This window comes from Periplaneta americana, chromosome 16 (assembly GCF_040183065.1).
Source record: "Periplaneta americana isolate PAMFEO1 chromosome 16, P.americana_PAMFEO1_priV1, whole genome shotgun sequence".
NCBI lineage: Eukaryota > Metazoa > Arthropoda > Insecta > Blattodea > Blattidae > Periplaneta > Periplaneta americana.
The window spans coordinates 34,403,608-34,423,546 of record NC_091132.1 but is presented as its reverse complement, the minus strand read 5'-3'; the positions used below and the strand labels follow the sequence as shown (position 1 = coordinate 34,423,546).

The following is a 19,939-nucleotide window of genomic DNA, read 5'->3' as shown; positions in this document are numbered from 1 at the left end:
GAGAAACTGAATAATTGTATCAACAGACAGCTGTAGATCAGTGACGTGATACACGAGAGAGGGGTGATTTATACGTATTCAGTGTGTAAAATAGGTTTAATACTGAAATATGCTAACCAGTTTGTAGCGATTATAACAATGAAATGTGTTTCAACTCCCGCTAACGAATGAGGCTTAATTAATTTAATCTTCGACCTCGCTACACACCACACATACCGGTACCCTCTCTGATTTGCTTTGAGTTTTTAATTGATCAAATTAAAATGAGAGATGGAATAACTCCACAAATGTAAATAAGGTATAAATCACTGGCTGTCATTAGACATCATTTATATTTCCCATAAACCACGCTCGCAAAATAGCATTTTTGACGTTGCTCTTAACCAGAATTGATAAGGAGACCGTTCCTATTAAAGACTGCTGCATTAGAGTACGTACACGTTGGAGCGACGATAAACGATAAAAGAAGCAGCGATGCTATATCAGAGAGAATTGAAGCATGCATTGTTATTGAGGTGTGCATATTGGAGTAACGATAAAAGCGAAGATACACGATAAAAGCGACGAAAAAGAAAAATATCATTTTCTTCGCTCTTGTCGTTTATATGATCTCTGATTAAGATAATATTAATCTGTATAATTACCGGTGGTTGTCAATATATCCGAATATTAATCGATTTATTATTTCGGCATATTAAATTAATTATTTTAGATATTGGCAAATTGATCAGTTGTGTATTTATTGGTCATATGTTATGTGATCACAAGAACCAATCACAACACAACGAATTTATACTATCTTCGGGATGAGAAACGGGTTTAATTTTGTACGTATTTAACTTATATTAACCTTGAACCTAGCAGCTGGTATTTCCTATATATCTTCTTTCATTAAGTGACTGCATAGAATATCTTCTACTGATAAATCAAAATGTTCGCTTCCCGCGTCCTCGTTGCTCCGATATGAACACTTGATTCTTTGATAATACCAAAACGTTGCTAGATCGTTTCTTTTATCGTTTATCGTTGCTCCAACGTGTACGTACCCTTATGTGTCTGTATAAAAAAAATTCTCTATAGCAAGAGTTCCCAAACTGTTTGAAACACGTCTCCCTTCACATGTCACATTTTCCTTACGACGCCCTGCCCCCGGAAAAAAAAAGTGAAATTCGATTTGGTGATTTTTTTTAAGAAAATAGTAGACTATTTTACATTAGTAGCTTGTATGCTTTGAAATTTAAAGATACAACATTAGAATAAAATAAATACATGGACATCAATTTATTTTTACTAACATTTTTAATATTAATCTGGCTATACTTTTCTATTAACGATTGAAACAGAAAACACCGTTTGCTACCCCTTCCACGACTGGAGTAGGTATAGGAGGGAAGAAAAGTAGTTCATCCATTTATGTAAACTATCGCAATTTTGAGTTTGATAATTTTTATTAGGTTTTTGTTTAATCAAAATACAGTATTGTATTAACACTTAGTGCTTTTACTCACGAATTGAGCTATCCATTCGAACGTATTAATTATGCAGTGTATATTGTACTGTTGCAGCGCATTAGCGTACAATACAGAGAATGAAGTTAAATTGAAAATTATCATAATATGGATATTTAAACACATTTTTGAAAATGGTGGCCATTCATTTCGATACAGGCTTCAGTTCTTTTGTGCATATTATCACACTATAGACTATTGTACCTAATTCCAATTACCAGTTTCGTCCTTCGTACGAGTAACTCATGTTGAAATAATTCTGTACCTACTCTATAAAAGAGTACCTTACGTATTGTAAATTCAATCTTCACTTCTGCCCGATCCGAAAAGATAAAATTACTCAGAAATGCTATCTACTGTCCGTTCAAGTGGTTTTGTCGCAGGGTCGTAGAAAGTGGGGGGGGGATCACGTGACAGTTAATTACTTAACGAGGCCCTTTTATTTAAGTTATTTTAAACACTTGTGTAATATTACGTAGACGTCCAATTCCTAACAGAAATTAATGTTTTCAGAAAAGAGCTAAGATAGCCCAGCTACGAGACTTTACAGAGGAGCGAACAGAAGCAGGTGGGGGAAACCGGGATGCGACGTAGGCAAACGGACGACAGTACCTGTGCGAAAATATGATTCAATATTGAAAGCTCTTTCGTCACTGGAAAACGCGAACATATTTCTGGAACGTACTGTACTCACTCAGTACTGCTTACGCGCCCTCAGCTGTGTCGTGAACGGTTGGAAGTTTACTAGTAGAAGGGGTGGGAGTGAAGTACATTCAAAAACTCAGGTACAATAAAAATTGAAGTAAAAATAAAATGATGTCCCTGTATATACACGTACTGAAAATTTGCATTTGCACTTCATTATACATTATACTCGTAGATTTTAGTTTCCTCATATAGCCGCGACGCTTCAGATAGAGACCAGTGACGCACGAGAGCGTCGCGTCGTTCTACAGCGTTTAATGCACTACATTTATACAGGGACATCATTTTATTTTTACTTCAATTTTTATTGTACCTGAGTTTTTGAATGTACTTCACTCCCACTCCTTCTAGTAGCAAACTTCCACACACAACCAAAACCGCAAAGTCGTCTTGCGGTGAGTATAGTATGTTCCAGAAATATGATCGCATTTTCCAGTGAAGAAAGAGCATTCATTCACTATTGAATCATATTTTCGCACAGATATTGTGCGTCCGTTTAATTACGTTTCATCCCGGTTTCCCCCACCCGTTTCTGCTGGCTCCTCTGTAAAGGCTATAGTGGCTGGCTGTCTTAGGTCTCTTCTGAAAACGTTTGCCGTTAGGAATTAGACTTCTACGTAATATTATGAAACTTTTTCTAATAATTTAAGTAAAAGAGCCTCGTTAAGTAACTGTCACGTGATTTTCTCCCTTTCTAAGACCCTCCTACATAACCACATGGACGGACAGTAGATAGCATATCTGAGTAATTTTTTTATGCTGATCGGGCAGAAGTGAAGATTGAATTGACAGTACGTAACGTACACTGTTATAGAGCAGGTACATAATTATTTCAACAGGCGTAGAATTATGGCTCCCCCATGTCGCCTGATTTGAGTGCTTTGCATTATTTCTTTGGGGTTACTGTGAAACAGTTGTGTTTGCTAAACATCCTACCTCAATCGAAGAATTAAATAATTACATATAAGAAACCATACATTCAATTTCAGAAGATATGCTTGAAAACGTTTTTGATAATATGCACAAAAGAACTGAAGCCTGAATCGGAATGAACAACCACCATTTCCAATAATTTGTTTAAATATCCATATTTTGATTATTTCAAAAATTTAAATGCACTGAAAATATTGTATGCTAATGTGCTGTAAGCAGTATACTATACATTGCATAATAAATATGTCCGATTGGATAGTTCAGTTATTGAGTAAAAACACTTACTATTAATACTGTACTGTATTTTGATTAAATAAAAACCCGACGAAAATTATCAAACTCAAAATCGTAACATTTTCTAGTTTACGTAATTGGATGCATAACTTTTCTTCCCTCCTATAGCCTACCCAGTAAAGTTATTTGTATTGTATTTAACACTAGTGTCGTCGAATTTCGGTCGTGGAAGGGAGTAGCAAACAGTGTTTTCGCTTCTCAATCGTTAAACTAAAGGTATAGTCAGGTTAATATTGGAAATGTTAGTAAAAACAAAATGATGACCCTGTATAATTCCACTCGATAAACAACTTGGACACAGGGTGAACTGTAAGTAATGTCATTAATTTCAAAGGGGTATTCTTTGAAAAATTTCAAACAAAAAAGTTTAATACAATTTTGCTCGTTTTTGCTTCCTTTCCGAGATAAAATTTATTTTATGTGAAATATTTCATAGCGTGTTTTGGGAAAGCCATCGATTGAATTCTCACTATGCTTAGTCAGTTTAAGAGAGCGTGTTTTATGATAATAAATGTTTGGAAAAATTTTAGATTTTTCCTTTAAATGTGCACAAATTTGATCCGAACAAATGTAATACTTTAAAATTTCTTCGCAGAACGAAAAGTTACACTTGTTCGGATCACATTTCTACACATTTAAAGGAGAAAATTAAAATTATTTCAGTAATTTATTATAATAATACCGTGCTCTCTCAAATTCATTGATCAAATTGAGAATTGAGCCAATGGCTTTCCCAAAACACCCTATGAAATATTTCATATAAAACAATGTTTATTTCGAAAAGGAAGCAAAAAGGAGCAAAACTGTATTAATCTTTTCTGTTTGAAATATCTCAAAGAATAACCTCCTAAAATTGAATCGGTGAGTGGAAAAGGGGTAACATTCCAAAAAAATGCGAAAATAAACTGAGATAGCAAAGTTGTTCACATATCATAGTCCTACCTATTGAGCAGGAAAGGTGTAATATTCCTATCATTCTAATGCCAATGGCATGACCCCTGTTTTGCAGTTGAGTAGAAGAACGGTAACATTCCAGGAATGTTACTTTTATTTCACTCAATAGTGGAGCACTATTGTGTTAGTTTGCACACGGTATGCTTGGAGAGCTGGCAAGCACTGTAATAATCGTTTAGTTTCTTAACTGTTTTAGTGCTTTGTTATTACAGGTGTTCCAGGTTATGTTTGATCATTCTTTTTTTAGTAGGTTATTTAGGACGCTTTATCAACATCTTAGGTTATTTAGCGTCTGAATGAGAATCTCATTCATGGTGATAATGCCGGTGAAATGAGTCCGGGATCCAACACCGAAAGTTACCCAGCATTTGCTCATATTGGGTTGAGGGAAAACCTCAGAAAAAACCTCAGCCAGGTAACTCGTCCCAACCGGGAATCGAACCTTGGCCACCTGGTTTTCCGGCCAGACGCGCTAGCCGTTACTCCACAGATGTGAACTGTTTGATCATCGGTATTCTCCTGTAAGATTTTGAAAATAGTTTTTGAAGTTAGTATCTTTGAGTAAAAAACAACAATGTTAGAAGAGGAAGATAATGAGCCAAGAAGAAAAAAATGAAAGGTGAACAAGAATACACATACAAAAGAAATGGAGAAAATATCTAGGAGTAGGCCTATGGGAGAAGAGTTTGTAACCTACAAAGGTGTATTAGTCGAGACCAAAAAAAAAACAACATTGTAACACCGTTTTTATGATTGTTTCTTTTTCCACATTTGAAAAAAGTGTTTGTACATTTTTTTCGACAGTTACGCTATAAAGAAAACTTACTAATTGTTCAAAATATTTCTGTTCATTTTAACCAATATTCCATTTGACTGGAAAAAGAGTAACATTCCCAAACTTTAAACAATCAAATCTAAAAAACCAATTTATATATTAACAAACAAATATAAAGGCTGAGTTACTTGTAACTAGTAGTAAATGTGACCAATTATAAGTTTTTTTATTAAATTAAAAATAAAGTCACAAAACAATTTTCTTTTATTATCTCGAAAGCATGACTTTGGAATGTTTCCACTCACCGATTCAATTAATGACCCTACTTACGGTTCACTCTATATATGTCAGTCCGCTATGTATTGTCAGTCAGTCCAGCAGGGGGCATTTGAAATGGATGTCAACGTGCTGCCAAAATCTGTAAAGAAAACTAAGCGATCAGTGATAGCTTTGGTTTTTTCAGGCTTCTGATTTGCCTTGCATACACGCTTTTCGGTAAATAGACAGAAAGCGAGTTTTCGTGATGTCGGAGATCAGCGACAGGTTAGGCTTTTGCCTTGCATATACGCTTTTTTGATCAGAATTTGAATCCGGGCTCGCTAGGTTTCACAGTCACACATGCTAACCTTTACCCCACAGCCACATGACGTCTTGGATTTATTGCGTAGCTTCTTGGGCGTACTTGCGAGTAGGATTTTGGAAACTAGTGACTGTTAGTAAGAATGATTGGAATTTCCAAGAATTTTGACGAAAGGAGACCAAGACGTGTTTCCCCGTTCTGCTGTAAACTTCTGTTCGTCAACAGAAAACCACAATTTAAGTCACACGGAGTTAGTGTGCACTCGAAGTTGGTTGCTTGACGGTTGTCAGCCCACTTTGAGGTCTGTGGATATAGAGGGAAAAATTGGATCGGTGTCGGTTAGAGTTCCCGAGTAGCTCAGTGGTAGAGCGTTGGTACGTTAAACCAAAGGTCCCGGGTTCGATACCCGGCTCCGGAACAATTTTTCCCTCGAAATTATTCAAATCAACTTTACAGGGAGTTATACTTGAAAATCTTGATTTGCATAATACACGTCACTGTTCGTCAACAGAAAACCACAATTTAAGTCACACGGAGTTAGTGTGCACTCGAAGTTGGTTGCTTGACGGTTGTCAGCCCACTTTGAGGTCTGTGGATATAGAGGGAAAAATTGGATCGGTGTCGGTTAGAGTTCCCGAGTAGCTCAGTGGTAGAGCGTTGGTACGTTAAACCAAAGGTCCCGGGTTCGATACCCGGCTCCGGAACAATTTTTCCCTCGAAATTATTCATCAGGGAAGACCCTGACAGTTTAACCCTCGTATTATAGCCTACAACTCCATCCCTATGTCTCGAGCTAAGCAACTTCTGGAAAATGACTACATAAATATTTGGAATGCAACTTACATCAATTCCGAGATAGCACATCACACCAAACAGTTCATCCCCTCTATCCACCACAGGCTCTCTATATCCCTATGGCCTAATTACATTATCACCCAATTCCTGACCAACCACGGTTGTTTCCGTACATATCTTCACAGGATCAACAAGGCACCATCTCCCCTATGTAACTGCCCAGAAAAGTCACCTCAGACAGCAAGACACCTTATGACAGAATACTCCTTGTACTCAAGAGACCGGCCTCGTGTTCTAACAACCCAAACGCTGCCCCAGATACTGAAGTTCCACATCAACACTGTCGCTGTCAAAAACTTCATCAGCAACATCTTCCGCACGCTTCAAGAATAGACTCTAAACAATCAAATTGTATAATTTCAAGGGAAAAATTGTTCCGGGGCCGGGTATCGATCCCGGGACCTCTGGTTGAACGTACCAGCGCTCTACCACTGAGCTACCCGGGAACTCCACCCGACACCGTCTCAACTTTTCCCTTTATATCCACACAACTCACGTGGGCTGACGAAGCGCCAGAGACCCACATCGAGTGCACACAATCTCTGTGTGACTTGGAATTGTGGTTTTCTGCTAACGTACACAGTGACGTATATATTATGCAAATCTAGTCTTTCAGGTGAAGCTTCCTGTAAAGCAGATTTGAATAATTTCAAGGGAAAAATTGTTCCGGGGCCGCGTATCAAATTGTAGTCACCACTAATGTAAATATCTTGTGATAAGCCTATGACAAAACACAGGTTGTAAAATAGCACGTAAATAATAATAATAAAAAAAACCCTCGTTCAAGTTAATAGCACTAGTGTTCGGAGTCACAGCCAGGTGACGTCCTTGGCAGCTGTTCGATGAATGTAGTGATGGCGACGAGTAAGACGGTTCCTAGTGAACCTAGTGATGAGGTCCAGGGCCCACGCCGGCTGGTCCTTGGGTACGAAATGCCCGGCATTGCGCACCATCACCTCGGTGAACTTCCCCGCCGTCTTCATGTAACCTGCCAGCTGGCCGTCCACGTACCAGGCTGTGCGTGTGGCATTTCGGTACAGCTCGGAGGCGCCGAATTGCATGTTGTGGTACATGCTGACGGACAGCGGATAGGCCACGATGACGTCGAGTTGTCCGCTGTAGTACAGTACGCGGTAGTGGTCCAGCAGGCCTTCCAGGCTGCCGCGCGCCGACTGCATGATGTCGTTGACGAGCTTGACGTACACCGGGGCCGCCTGTGCTGAGAACTCCGCATCGCCAACGTGCAGCGCCCTGCGCACGTCTTGCCGCTGCAGGAACGCGGTCATCCCTGTCTTCTGGTCGTCATCACGTTCCTCCAGGAAGTTGTACACGCTGTTCAGGTAGGAATGGGAGCTCAGCCTCGAGAAGATCTTCCCAGTCGTCTGAAACACCACAGAAGTTTTTTTTTTTATAATTGGTTATTTTACGATGCTTTATCAACTGCAATGGCGTCTGAGTGAGATGAAGGTGATAATGCCGGCGAAATGAGCCTAGGGTCTAGTGCCGAAAATTACCAAGCATTTGCTCTTATTGGGTTGACACAAAACCCCGGAAAAACCTCAATCAGGTAACTTATCCCAACCAGGATTTGAACCAAATCCCGCTCGTTTCACGCTCAGGGAAACTTCCCTCAAGTTCATAACACAGTTTGGGAGATGAGTGAAATTTCATCCATTTATGGTCAAAAGTCATTTTTTCGTTTACTGCAAGGAAATAATCTACAGAAGCCAAACGTTTCTGGACTCTACCACACTGGGTCATTCCATGAGGAGTGGGACATTTCATAAAAGTTCTAAAATTATGGGGCAAATGGGACTTTTATTTTAGCCATAACCTACACTGTGTGCTTCTTATTTACTAGGGTATTTTGGTGGGAAACTGAACTTCAAGTATCAAGCACACAATAGTTACGGACGGTTCCTGACTGTTGTTGGAACGAATCTATTAATTGCTACACTGTGTACTACCTGTTTCCTAGTACAAGGATATTTTGGTAGAAAACTGTTTTCGTTATGAACTGAGCTTCAAGATATCATCAATTGAAGGGTTCAGAGCCATAGCGGGCCAAGCGCCATTTATTAAAAACGGAGAAAGCAAGAGTTAAAGTTAAGTAAATATCATAATTTAATGAAGATTGACATATCATATAATTTTAATGTGCATACTTTATATTACTTGCTATATGTTTCGTTAAATTATGGTAATCACTTAATTTTAACTTTTGTTTTCTCAGTTTTAATATATGGCGCTGAACCCTTCTGCTGCTTGATTATTCGTGCAAATTTCAATGATTTTAAGGTCAGTATTTTCTTATCTTATATGATGATATAAGTAAACTCTTTTATGATTTGGTAGGCTATCTCCAAAGCCCTGAGTTATACAATATAATCGGTAACTTTATATTAAGACAGGCATTATATACCATTTACTACTATATATTTTATGGGTTTTTCTTTGCATTTCATTTTATAATATATTAATTATATATTGTAATGTCTTATCATTAATTGCACTTCAAGATAATTTCAGGGATCTGTAAAGTCGACGCATTTAGGTAAAGCCAATGAAAAATGGATGGGCAGAGCCTATCAGTGCGGAAGTGTATTGCGGGCTGCATCGGCTCGCGTCCGCTAAGGGGTAAGATGCGCGTGGTAGAAAGTAATAGGTAGTGTGACATTTTAGACGCTCATCTTCAAGTAATGCATTCCTCCAGAGCGGTAATTGAACTGGCCTCCTCCACTTACCACTTGCGCAAAGGACTCTTTTTGTCTCCTATACTCTACAGATTCCAGAAACGGAGTATAAGTAATTCTGACCAAGTAACGCGAGTGACGGAGGACTGCCGGAACTCAATTTTATATGAGGCTAAGTGAACTTCAGGGCCATTAGGAAAGTTTTGATAATGAGAAAAATCCAGTAACTACGCGAGATTGAACTCGAAACCTCGAACCGTAAACTTAAAAGAAGATCAAGGCAATAGATCTGCTTCGAAATGTATCTGAAGAAGACGAGAAGGCAGGAGTGTCAAATTAAGCGACTGAAAACAGTTCAGCTGAGAGTACGTGCGTTCGTACCACATAAGCTTCTTGGAAGTCCCCATGGTGGATGGACTGTACAGTGTCTTCCTCAAGCTGCTGCAGCTCTTCCCGAGCCTTGTGGTCCACAAGACCCAGGTGGTACAAGAAGGAGCTCAGGTCCATCATGGTAACGGGGTCGGTCCACCCGTTACCCACAGCAATGCCTGCGAACATTACAAAGAATTATTGAGGAAATGGTTGAAAATTCCTACTGTACGTTTGTGAATTACAAATCAAACTTCGATAACGAAATAGTCTGTTACTTCATAACATAATTATGTAGTCTCACTCCCGACCGAAAAGAATCGAAGTAAAATATTGGCAATGATAACAGTTAAGGTTAAGGCATGCGCTTTCACGCCATGGAGTCGCAAAAGACTCAGGAACAATCATTCCTTGAGCTAACCACGTCAGACAAGCAGAGTGGGCAAGTCTTCAGGTCTTGATCCTGATATTGAGATCTGTAAACACGGATAGCCCCAATCGTTGGAGGGGGTAAATCTCAAAGACATGGTTCACAACACCAAATTATTTTTCACTATCTAATGACCGTTAGAATCAAAAACCTTAAATAATTTAAAGGCAGTGTCACTCCTTCGAGAAGTTTACTATTATTTATAATAATAATATTAATAATAATAATAATAATAATAATAATAATAATAATAATAAAAGGGTATCTGTCGGATACAGGGGGTAGAGCCATTAATCCTTCCCATTGAAGGCTTTAAGGAACCAACCTGGACAAATACTCAATGCCCCATCCCTACCTTCCCGTGGTGCAGCTGTTAGTAAGCATAATTTTACAAGCTGAACTAAAGGGAGGGGCTACTCATCCATTAGCACTGGTCAGCTTGGTGAGTTAATGACTGAATTTGGTATAATTTTCCTCTATCCAATACCTAATTCCCTCTTTACCCTTTCCTATCCAGTCCTCTGACTGAACTCTTACTTTCTTCGATCCCGACGGCATTAGAGCATTCGAGGCCTAGGGGTTCATTTCCCTTTACTTCCTCCTCTTTCTACTTTTCTGTTCCTAGTGTTGACCTGCTATGGCACTAAAATCGTCCTCCAGTGGTTTAAGGAGGGAAAGCTGGTGATCAACAAGATCTCCCAGCTAGGCCCAATGGACCCGTCGACCAACAGCAGGTGTGGTCCTCCAGACATTCTGGGGGTTGTGTGTGAATGAAGTAGCCACCAAAACGTTAAAATATGGTGTTCACTTAAATCGGCTACAACTTGCCATTTAAGGCCATGATTGTTTGGCTAAACACCTGCATAGAATTGGAATATATCAGTCCCCTAACTGCCCATTGTGCAACTCAAACCAAGAAATGGATTCGGAACACCTCAAAATCTGTGCTTCTTTGGCTGATCATGATAATATCTTTGAAAAATATTGGAGTGCAAGAGGTCAAATGACTTTATTGTCAAACGTCTGGCATTAGAAAACAACAACATAATAATACTCGCACTTCTACCCTAGTACAATTTCGATAATTAACTTTATATTATTATTATTGTTATTATTATTGTTATTATTATTATTAACACTATTGTTAAAAGCTATGTACGTTATTTTCTGATAAATTCTTCATAATGTTGGCCAGATATGTCTGCTCGAACAGTAATTCTATCAGTTACGCACTTCAGGAACTTTGAAATCATGTTCTAACTCACAAAAGTATTGTAATTTTGGACTGCCTTCTTCTACTAGCATTACCTGCATAATGTTCTTAGTAATACGTCCTTCTGTATCACATACCTTCTAAATTTATTTTCAGCGACGCAGTGGGGTTCTTCTTATGGATGATGTATCCCAGATTTGGCACGTACTTGCCTGGAAACAAAAATCAAGAATTAATAATTCTTATATTACTGTAATCCACTCGTAAAAACTTTCCCAAATAACGAACTACCGTGAGTAAGCTTAGTTATTACCAGTCGAATTCGTCTGAACATTCTCTATTAACAGCTTTCTTTCCATTAAAATGAGAAACATAACAATATTAATACGATCAATCAACAGAACAAATTTTGGCACTGGAAACATTAATGTCATAGTTAATTAACTGTTGTTTTACCTGCATAGGACTCTCCAGCGATAAAGAAAGGTCTGAATCTCAGCTCCCGAAACAGCGTGAAAAATTGGACGAGAGCACAGTACAGCTCCTCACCGATCTGCGTCTGGTTCGAGGCCAGACCCGTGCCGAAGTCCGTGAAGCTGAAACCTGGGAGACTCAGCAAAGAAACACCAAGTAATTTCAAATTGTAGCAGCTAGCACAAGGGAGTTAAAGTGTGAAGCTCCTATTATGCACAAACATTAATACTTTAGCTACTCACTAATAATCCTTACTTTCAGAAACACATTCACGTCTGAGTATTAATGACAAAGTAATTATTATTCAACGCCTTTAAAACGGCGAAAATATTAAGGATATTCCTGGAGAGTTTAACGAAATATAATTTTATTTATTTATTTACTTATTAATTGATTTACTTATTTATTTGCTTAGTTATTTACTTATTTGTCCCGCGCCGTGGCGTCGTTGTCTAAGGCATCCTGCCTAGGACTCGCGTTACGGAACGCGCGCTGGTTCGAATCCTCGTGAGGAAAGAAATTTTCTCATGAAATTTCGGCCAGTGTATGGGACCGGTGTCCACCCAATATCGTGATGCACTTGGGGAGTTACGAAAGGTAGCGAAAATTCGGTTTTGCAAACCAGCTATAACGGCTGGGGGGACCATCGTGTTAACCACACGATACCTCCATTCTGGTTGGATGATCGTCCATCTCTGCTTCGGTATGTGGACGTGAGGCCAGCAGCCGGCTGGTCTGTTTTGGCCCTTCATGGGCTGTAGCGCCACGGTTTTTTTTAATTTACTTATTTATTTATTTATTTATTTATTTTTACTTATTTATTTATTGATTTAGGTACTTATTTGCTTAGTTATTTAGTTATTACTTATTCACTTATTTATTTACTTATTTGTTTGTTTGCTTAGTTATTTACTTATTACTTATTTGCTTATTTATTTATCTATTAACTTATTTATTGATTTACTAATTTATTTGCTTAGTTAATGACATATTTATTTATTTATTTATTTATTTATTTATTTATTTATTTATTTATTTATTTATTTATTTATTTATTTATTTATTTATTTATTTATTTAGTTATTTACTAATTACTAATATGCTCAGTTATTTACTTATATATATTTACTTATTTATATATATTTATTTACTTATTTATTGATTGATTTATTTATTTATTTATTTGCTTAGTTATTTACTTATTACTTATTTGCTCGATTATTTATCTATTTATTTATTTATGTATTTATTTATTTATTCTATAGATATATAGGCCTATATTCTAGGCAATAATATTAATTTATATTAACGTTGTATCGGCTGACCAGAATAAACCAAGGAGGATAACAATACGTGAGGCAGATACTAAATACTGCGGACGAAGGATTAGGGAAACAGCTGGAAGCGTCTGAGGTCAGGAGCATAGACAAGACTAATGGAGGAAATGCAAGAGAAGACGTGAGAAGGACGAGTGAAGGAATGAAGCGACTACCAGATATTAGTGATTGTGAGGATAGAATAGATAAGGCTTTGGAGAGGTTATTAGCGAAGAAGAAGAGTGCTAAAAAGTGAGTGCAAGAAAGTTAGGGGTGGCAAAAGTGTAAGAAAAGGAGCAGAGAAGAAAGTGTTAAATATAAGAAGATAGGGTAAGGGTGTAATAAGATAGACTATCAAACAATGAATACAAGAGAAGTAAAACAAAAAAATAAAAATCATCTGGACAAATGTGAAGTGGAATGAGAGAGAAATTGCAAGTGTAATTAAGTGAATTAGATATGTCATGTTTTTCAATGTATGGGTTAGGAGTAGTAGCAGGGGTACTATAACTGTAGGAGTATTATCGAAATAAATATATGGAAAGAGATAATACAATAGGAAATTTAGGGCGAAGCGAAAAGAAAGAGATAAATATGTAAATAATCAGAGGATAGAACAATGATAAAGAGTAGGTAGGATTTGAGGGTAGAGAAGAAAATAAATGAATAACGCAAATTATTAAGGAAGGAATTTGCAATATTTAATAGCTGAGCGAGAAATGGAAGGGAGACAGTCTAGGTAGGAGGGAGACAATAAAAGAGGATAGAGGGGGAAGGACATATAGAAATTCAGTCATAACAGAACATTAGAAAGTAATCAAGAAATTCTCGGCAAAGAATACATTAATAGAAAAGAGTTATATGTATAAAGGGATGGTGGATCGAAAAACAGAAATGTGAAGGTCCACCATAACTGTGAATTGTAAAGTTGAATGACAAATAAATATCAAATTAACGTTGTATCAGATTCACTTTTAAAATGAATTCACAACTTACTCTTAAATACACATTCCCGTATGATCGATATTTTACTGTCCATAATATTCCTTGAATTCCATGCTCTACCTAAGCATGATGCTTGCCGATTGCAGGGGACTTCCTCTGCGTGTTCTAAGTAGGAAAACATTAGCTTCTCCCATATCGACGGAACAGTGTATAACATTTCTCTTGATTTTGTTTCTTGCATAATATCATGTGATAAATCTATATATATAATTTGAACTGGTAATGGAAATTACGGGAAAACGGCTGAACGGATTTTAATGAGTGACTCCTCATTTTCATGCCTGGCTTCCAAAGTTTTTCGGAAAAGTAGTAGTTTTCAGTGAAATGTCAATTTTCCTACATAATTTTCCTATTTTCCAAAATCCATCTGTTGTCAGTTTTGAGAACTAATTTTATTGAATCACGGTCGACTTGATTGAATTTCAGAACAACACACACACTACAATAAACAATAGGCTATTACACGAAGGCCATGACCTGCAGATTGCCGACATATTTAGAGCTCAATTCAATTTGTTATTAAAAACTGATTCTGCAGTGTATAATTTTCTGAGTACAGCTGTGTATTGGATATTCAAATCTACGAAACTTGAGGTGGTTTGATGACATTATTACCATTACAAATTAAATATTATTATACTTAATATCATGATGCGTTTATTTTTCATTAATTGTACGTAATATTGATGCTATATTGATGATATAAAAGTGAAACGTTTTGAGGTTATGTAAATAAATGTAGAGAATATCTTAATTTAGATCTTCATTTCTATAATTTACTGAGTGAGTGCTATATATAACTACAAAACGTAAGTAAGATAATAATATTGTTATTAAAAATCAAATACTTTTATACTTATTAACCCAGTGGGGTTGGGTCTTTTTCATATACTTAATGGCGGTGTAGTGTAGATATTGATATGTGTCATTGTCTTCAGTATTGGCTCGAGAGAGCGCAAAAATTACAGTTCCTAAGGAAAGATAAAAAGGTATTACTTACTGATAAAATACGAGGCCTAGAAATTTTTGTAGTCTCCAGATCATTTCAGCAAGATGTCTTAGTAGGATAAAATGATTTTACGCTCTACATTTCAAGTTCTACATGCAGCAGCTATACGAAAATGTTATTGTTCGAAAGCTTAGCAAACCTGACATTTTTTTTTAACTTTTGCCTACAATCCACAATGACCTGAAATAGCTACTGCTATCGTCCTGACATTGATACTTGCGTTTTCGCGTTGAAACTCAAAAACTGAAGTTTGATAGGTTCAAGAAAAAGTATTTGGCCTAAAAAAATCCATTCAGATGGAGTATGTTTCATTATTATGGAAGCAAATAACTATCAAAAAGACAAGTATTCTTCATTGAAAATAAATCTGAAAAATGTTTATTTTAACGTCTAATGAACTTAGTTTGCAGCAGTATTTGGTGCACAAGCCACTAGTAAAATATATTCTCGAATCTAGATTTTAGATGTCACGAAACGAATTTGCGGAACTGGGAGAGCATGCTAGTGACACGCACCTGTCCCCACGGGGTTGTCAATGAATATGACAGAGTGGTTCTTGTGCCAGGAGTGCGGGTTCTCCACCAGAGTTTCGTTGTCTTGTGCAATAGAGAATGGACCGATCTCATAGAACAGACCGAACAAGGAGGACGTTCCTGGCCCTCCCTGGAGCCACAGCAGTACCGGAGCGTTCTCATAGTCCACCTGTAAACAAACAACACTGTTACTATCCTTGGCTTGGCTTTACAGGACGGTTTTCTTTACTTAGGCATGCTTTAGTCCATTGTCCAGTCCGACAGGTGACTTGGCTGTCATTCGTGAATAAGACGCTCACAGGTGGACCATCCTGCATCAGTCCCTGTTAGAGCCAGGGAGTAGTCTGATAAGTCCCAGAAGCCTGGAGCTCCAAGCCCTTACTGTCATCATCGGCTGACAGGTGGGCCATCCTGCCTCAGCCCCTGACATCCGCACACGAAATATTTTTACTATTGTAGGTGACAGAATGAAGGGGAGGTGAAAATTGTTGACAGAATGATAGAAACGGCAGTTCTCCGAGAAAAAACCTCTGAGACGTCTGTTTTGTTCAAAACAAATTTACAACCTGGGAGGGATCGAACCTCGGCCGCCTGCATGAAAAACCAGCGCGCTAGCACTTGACTCATAGATGCGGCTGAGTAAGATACCAGAGCTTCAGTGTTACTTTGAGCGTATTTCGAATCTCAGCGCTGAGCAATCTGATGGCAACACGGTGTTCCGAATTTCAATGACGTCTCTGATGCTCCACCGGTGTCGCACCGGTTCCATCAGCTTGCAGAGGTGGTGGCAGTCTCCATCAGCCGCCATCAGTGAATCTGATTGGTTCTTGTATAGGGCGGGAATTAGCAGACGAATGACATCGTGCACTGTTGTGTCATGGCGGTGTGTTCTGCTTTAGTTCTGCTGTATTGTTTGTAATGAGCACAACATAAAAACAATATGTTAATGGCTTATGAGCGAACATGTCAACGGACCAGTTATTACTACCGGTTCAAGAAATAAATTGTTTATGCTCTCTTTTCTTTGAACGAGGTGACAGTACGGAAATTTCGTAAAATCTTGTTAGCGTAGCACAGATAACAACTTGTACAGCCGCCATGATAGCCATCGAACCTTCCAGCAGTTTTGTTCCTATTTCGCTGCAGCGTGACGTCATTGTTGTCCACCAGTCCGGTGAGATTCGGAATACTCTGTTTATACAGATCGCTGAAAGAACGGATCTGTCAACTCTGAACTGGAGCGAGAAATTTCCAAAACATGAACTGCCTATCCGATTCAAGAGCTTTATTCAGGTAGAGTAGGGTAACACTGTTATATCCACACCGCTACAGTGACGTCGGTACACACACTTCCCCTGTTTCCACGTCATGATAATCATTAGTGAACTTCAGATTGCAGGTGAACATAAGGTATTCATGCAATTAAATGCTTTTGGTTAGTTACTGAAATTAAGATTTATATAATAACAAAGATAACCTCTTTGCATTCTTTCCATAAAAATTACATTAATTATTGACCTTACTTGTATACTTTAGCTCTTCAAAGTTGCGAGTAGACCCCTACAATATTCATACTTCCATTTTGTCAATGGAAGTATGAATACTGCATGCAAATGGGTAAATACCCGGTGGTAGTGGTAACTAATTACATTAAATTGTAACTTTCTCCATTCTCCTGTAACTTCTTCCCTTTTAGACACAAATATTTTCCTAAGAACCTTATTCTCAAACACCCTTAATCTCTGTTCCTCTCTCAAACTGAGAGTTCAAGTTTCACAACCATACGGAACAACCGGTAATATAACTGTTTTATAAATTCTTACTTTCAGATTATTTGACAGCAGACTAGATGACAAAAACTTCTCAACCGAATAATAACACGCACTTCCCATATTTATTTTGCGTTTAATTTCCTCCCCAGTGTCATTTATATCTATTACTGTTGCTCCAAGATATTTGAAATTTTCACCTCTTCGAAAGATAAATCTCCAATTTTTACATTTCCATTTCGTAGAATATTCTGGTCACGAGACATAATTATATATTTCGTCTTTTCGGGGTTTACTTCCAAACCTATCGCTTTACTTGATTCAAGTAAAATTCCCGTGTTTTCCATAATCGTTTGTGGATTTTCTCCTAACATATTCACATCATCCGCATAGACAAGATCCTGATGTAACCCGTTCAATTCCAAACCCTGTCTGTTATCCTGGACTTTCCTAATGGCATATTCTAGAGCAAAGTTAAAAAGTAAAGGTGATAATGCATCTCCTTGCTTTAGCCCGCAGTGAATTGGAAAAGCATCAGACAGAAGTTAGCCTATACGGACTCTGCTGTAAGTTTCATTGTAATAATAATAATAATAATAATAATAATAATAATAATAATAATAATAATAATAACAAGGAACATCCTAACGCAATGAAGCACGATCACTTAAAATAACATTTACAGTAAATCTAATTTGTATCTTAACCCTAAGTTCGAACTAAAACCCACGTATATGATATGAGCCGTTCAGAGCAAAAGTGGTGTAAGTCAAAATTGGGTAATGAGGTTTAAAGTAAATATTCTGTAAAATACAGCGCAAACTAGCAATTAATATGTCCTTCATGCAATCCACTGACTACTAAAATATATTATTATTATTATTATTATTATTATTATTATTATTATTATTATTATTATTATTATTACTAATAGTTGAAATAAAGTGAATATTAATTGCTACTTTGCGCTGTATTTTACAGAATGTTTAGTTTAACTCTCATTACCCATTTTTGACTTACACCACTTCTGCTCTCAACGGCTCATATGTTCATACATGCACAAGTACTTTTCAGAACTACACTCATTTCACTGTCAACTCACTCACTGCACTGGAACTACAGCATTTGAAAATATTTTTTGTTCATTGTATTAAAATAATCTTCTCTTTCGGAATTTACCCTCATTCGTCTTGGTGATAAATCATCATTTTCAAATATCAAGTCCATCATTGTCCTCGCCATGATGAAAATTATTGTTGTTAATGTAGAATTAATTATTTATTTAAATGACCAAATGAGCCGTTGAGAGCAGAAGTGGTGTAAGTCAAAAATGGGTAATGAGGGTTAAGTAAACATTCTGTAAAATACAGCGCAAAGTAGCAGTTAACATTCAATTTATTTGAACTATTAGTAGTCAGTGGGTAGCACGAAGGACATATTAATTGCTACTTTTCGCTGTATTTTACAGAATTTTTACTTTAAACCTCATTACCCAATTTTGCCTTACACCACTTCTGCTCTGAACAGCTCAAATATTGATCAATTAACTTAAATATAGTTTAATGACAGATTAAAGCCCAATTTGTGTTAGTGAAATGCAATGTCAATTTAAGTGTCAATTAAGAATATTTTAAGCAACAATTAAAGGTAAATAAGCTTGGTGAAATCGGCCCTTAGTTCGCTATCTTTTCGTGCGCATGGAAACTGCAAAATTTTGAAGTTGACCAGTTTTCTGATGAAATAATACTTCACCTCAGCCGGGAAGAACCAGAAGAAGAGGTTGGAATTGAACTGCTTATTGACGGTGAGGAAGCCCGCGTAGCTGGGGATGCCCTGGTTGAAGGGACCTTCGTCGACGGCCGCCAAGCCCTTGGCTGTCTGGTACCTCCTGGCCTCGATGTAGGGCGTGAGGACGAGTCTGGGCCCCACGCCGTCCCACCAGGCGGGCAGCTGCAGAGCTCTGGCGCTCAGCAGCAACTGGAGCAGCAGCGAGCAGCAATGCAACATCCCGGCGCGCGCGTCACAACTAACTTAATTCGAACACAGCTTTTAAATTGCAGTTAATGATTAAGACACTGCCTGACAGTGCGTGGGTTCGAGTTACGCCCAGAATACTCTTCTCTGGCCCAGTCACACCTCAGTTAATGACTTCCAACTTAAAATAAAGTCTCATTTTCTCATTGTCCATTTTGTGCATTTCGTAGCTATTTAGCATCCATGTTATCATTTACACTCCTGAGTACGTTATGTGACCACTCTCTTCTACAGGGACATCATTTTATTTTTACTAACATTTTTAATATTAACCTGGCTATAACCGATCGGGCTAGCGGAGTGATAGTGCATTCGGGAGGTCCGGGGTTCGATCCCAGGGGCTGGCAATCCTAACTGAGGTTTTTCATGGTTTCCTCAGTTATTTCCAGGCAAATGCCGGGATTGTACCTCTTGAAAGTCCGGCCATGGACGGCGATCCTTCCCTTAATCCTTTCATATGTGTGAGTGAATGCTGTGTAATGTCTTAAAG

At 37.8% G+C, this 19,939-nt stretch overlaps 1 protein-coding gene across 1 annotated transcript; it reads right to left on the bottom strand.

The window, feature by feature from the left end:
* Positions 1 to 130: 130 nt before the first annotated feature.
* LOC138691184 (venom serine carboxypeptidase-like) lies at positions 131 to 19,567 on the bottom strand. The gene is made up of 6 exons (XM_069812962.1): positions 19,168 to 19,567; positions 15,629 to 15,815; positions 11,766 to 11,912; positions 11,447 to 11,521; positions 9,679 to 9,845; positions 131 to 7,986 (listed from the first exon to the last, which is right to left on the bottom strand). Exons 1-6 carry the CDS (start codon positions 19,420 to 19,422, stop codon positions 7,414 to 7,416), a joined length of 1,404 nt encoding a protein of 467 aa, XP_069669063.1. The 5' UTR covers positions 19,423 to 19,567; the 3' UTR covers positions 131 to 7,413.
* Between the last annotated feature and the right edge of the window lie 372 nt (positions 19,568 to 19,939).

Bases quoted from the DNA above. Each gene is read 5' to 3' on its own strand.
- LOC138691184 (XM_069812962.1), bottom strand. From the start codon at position 19,422: ATGTTGCATTGCTGCTCGCTGCTGCTCCAGTTGCTGCTGAGCGCCAGA. The intron at 11,522-11,765 runs GTAAAACAACAG...TTTTGTTTCCAG, and splicing joins CGCTGGAGAGTCCTATGCAG to GCAAGTACGTGCCAAATCTG. The intron at 7,987-9,678 runs GTACGAACGCAC...GTGGTGTTTCAG, and splicing joins ACTTCCAAGAAGCTTATGTG to ACGACTGGGAAGATCTTCTC.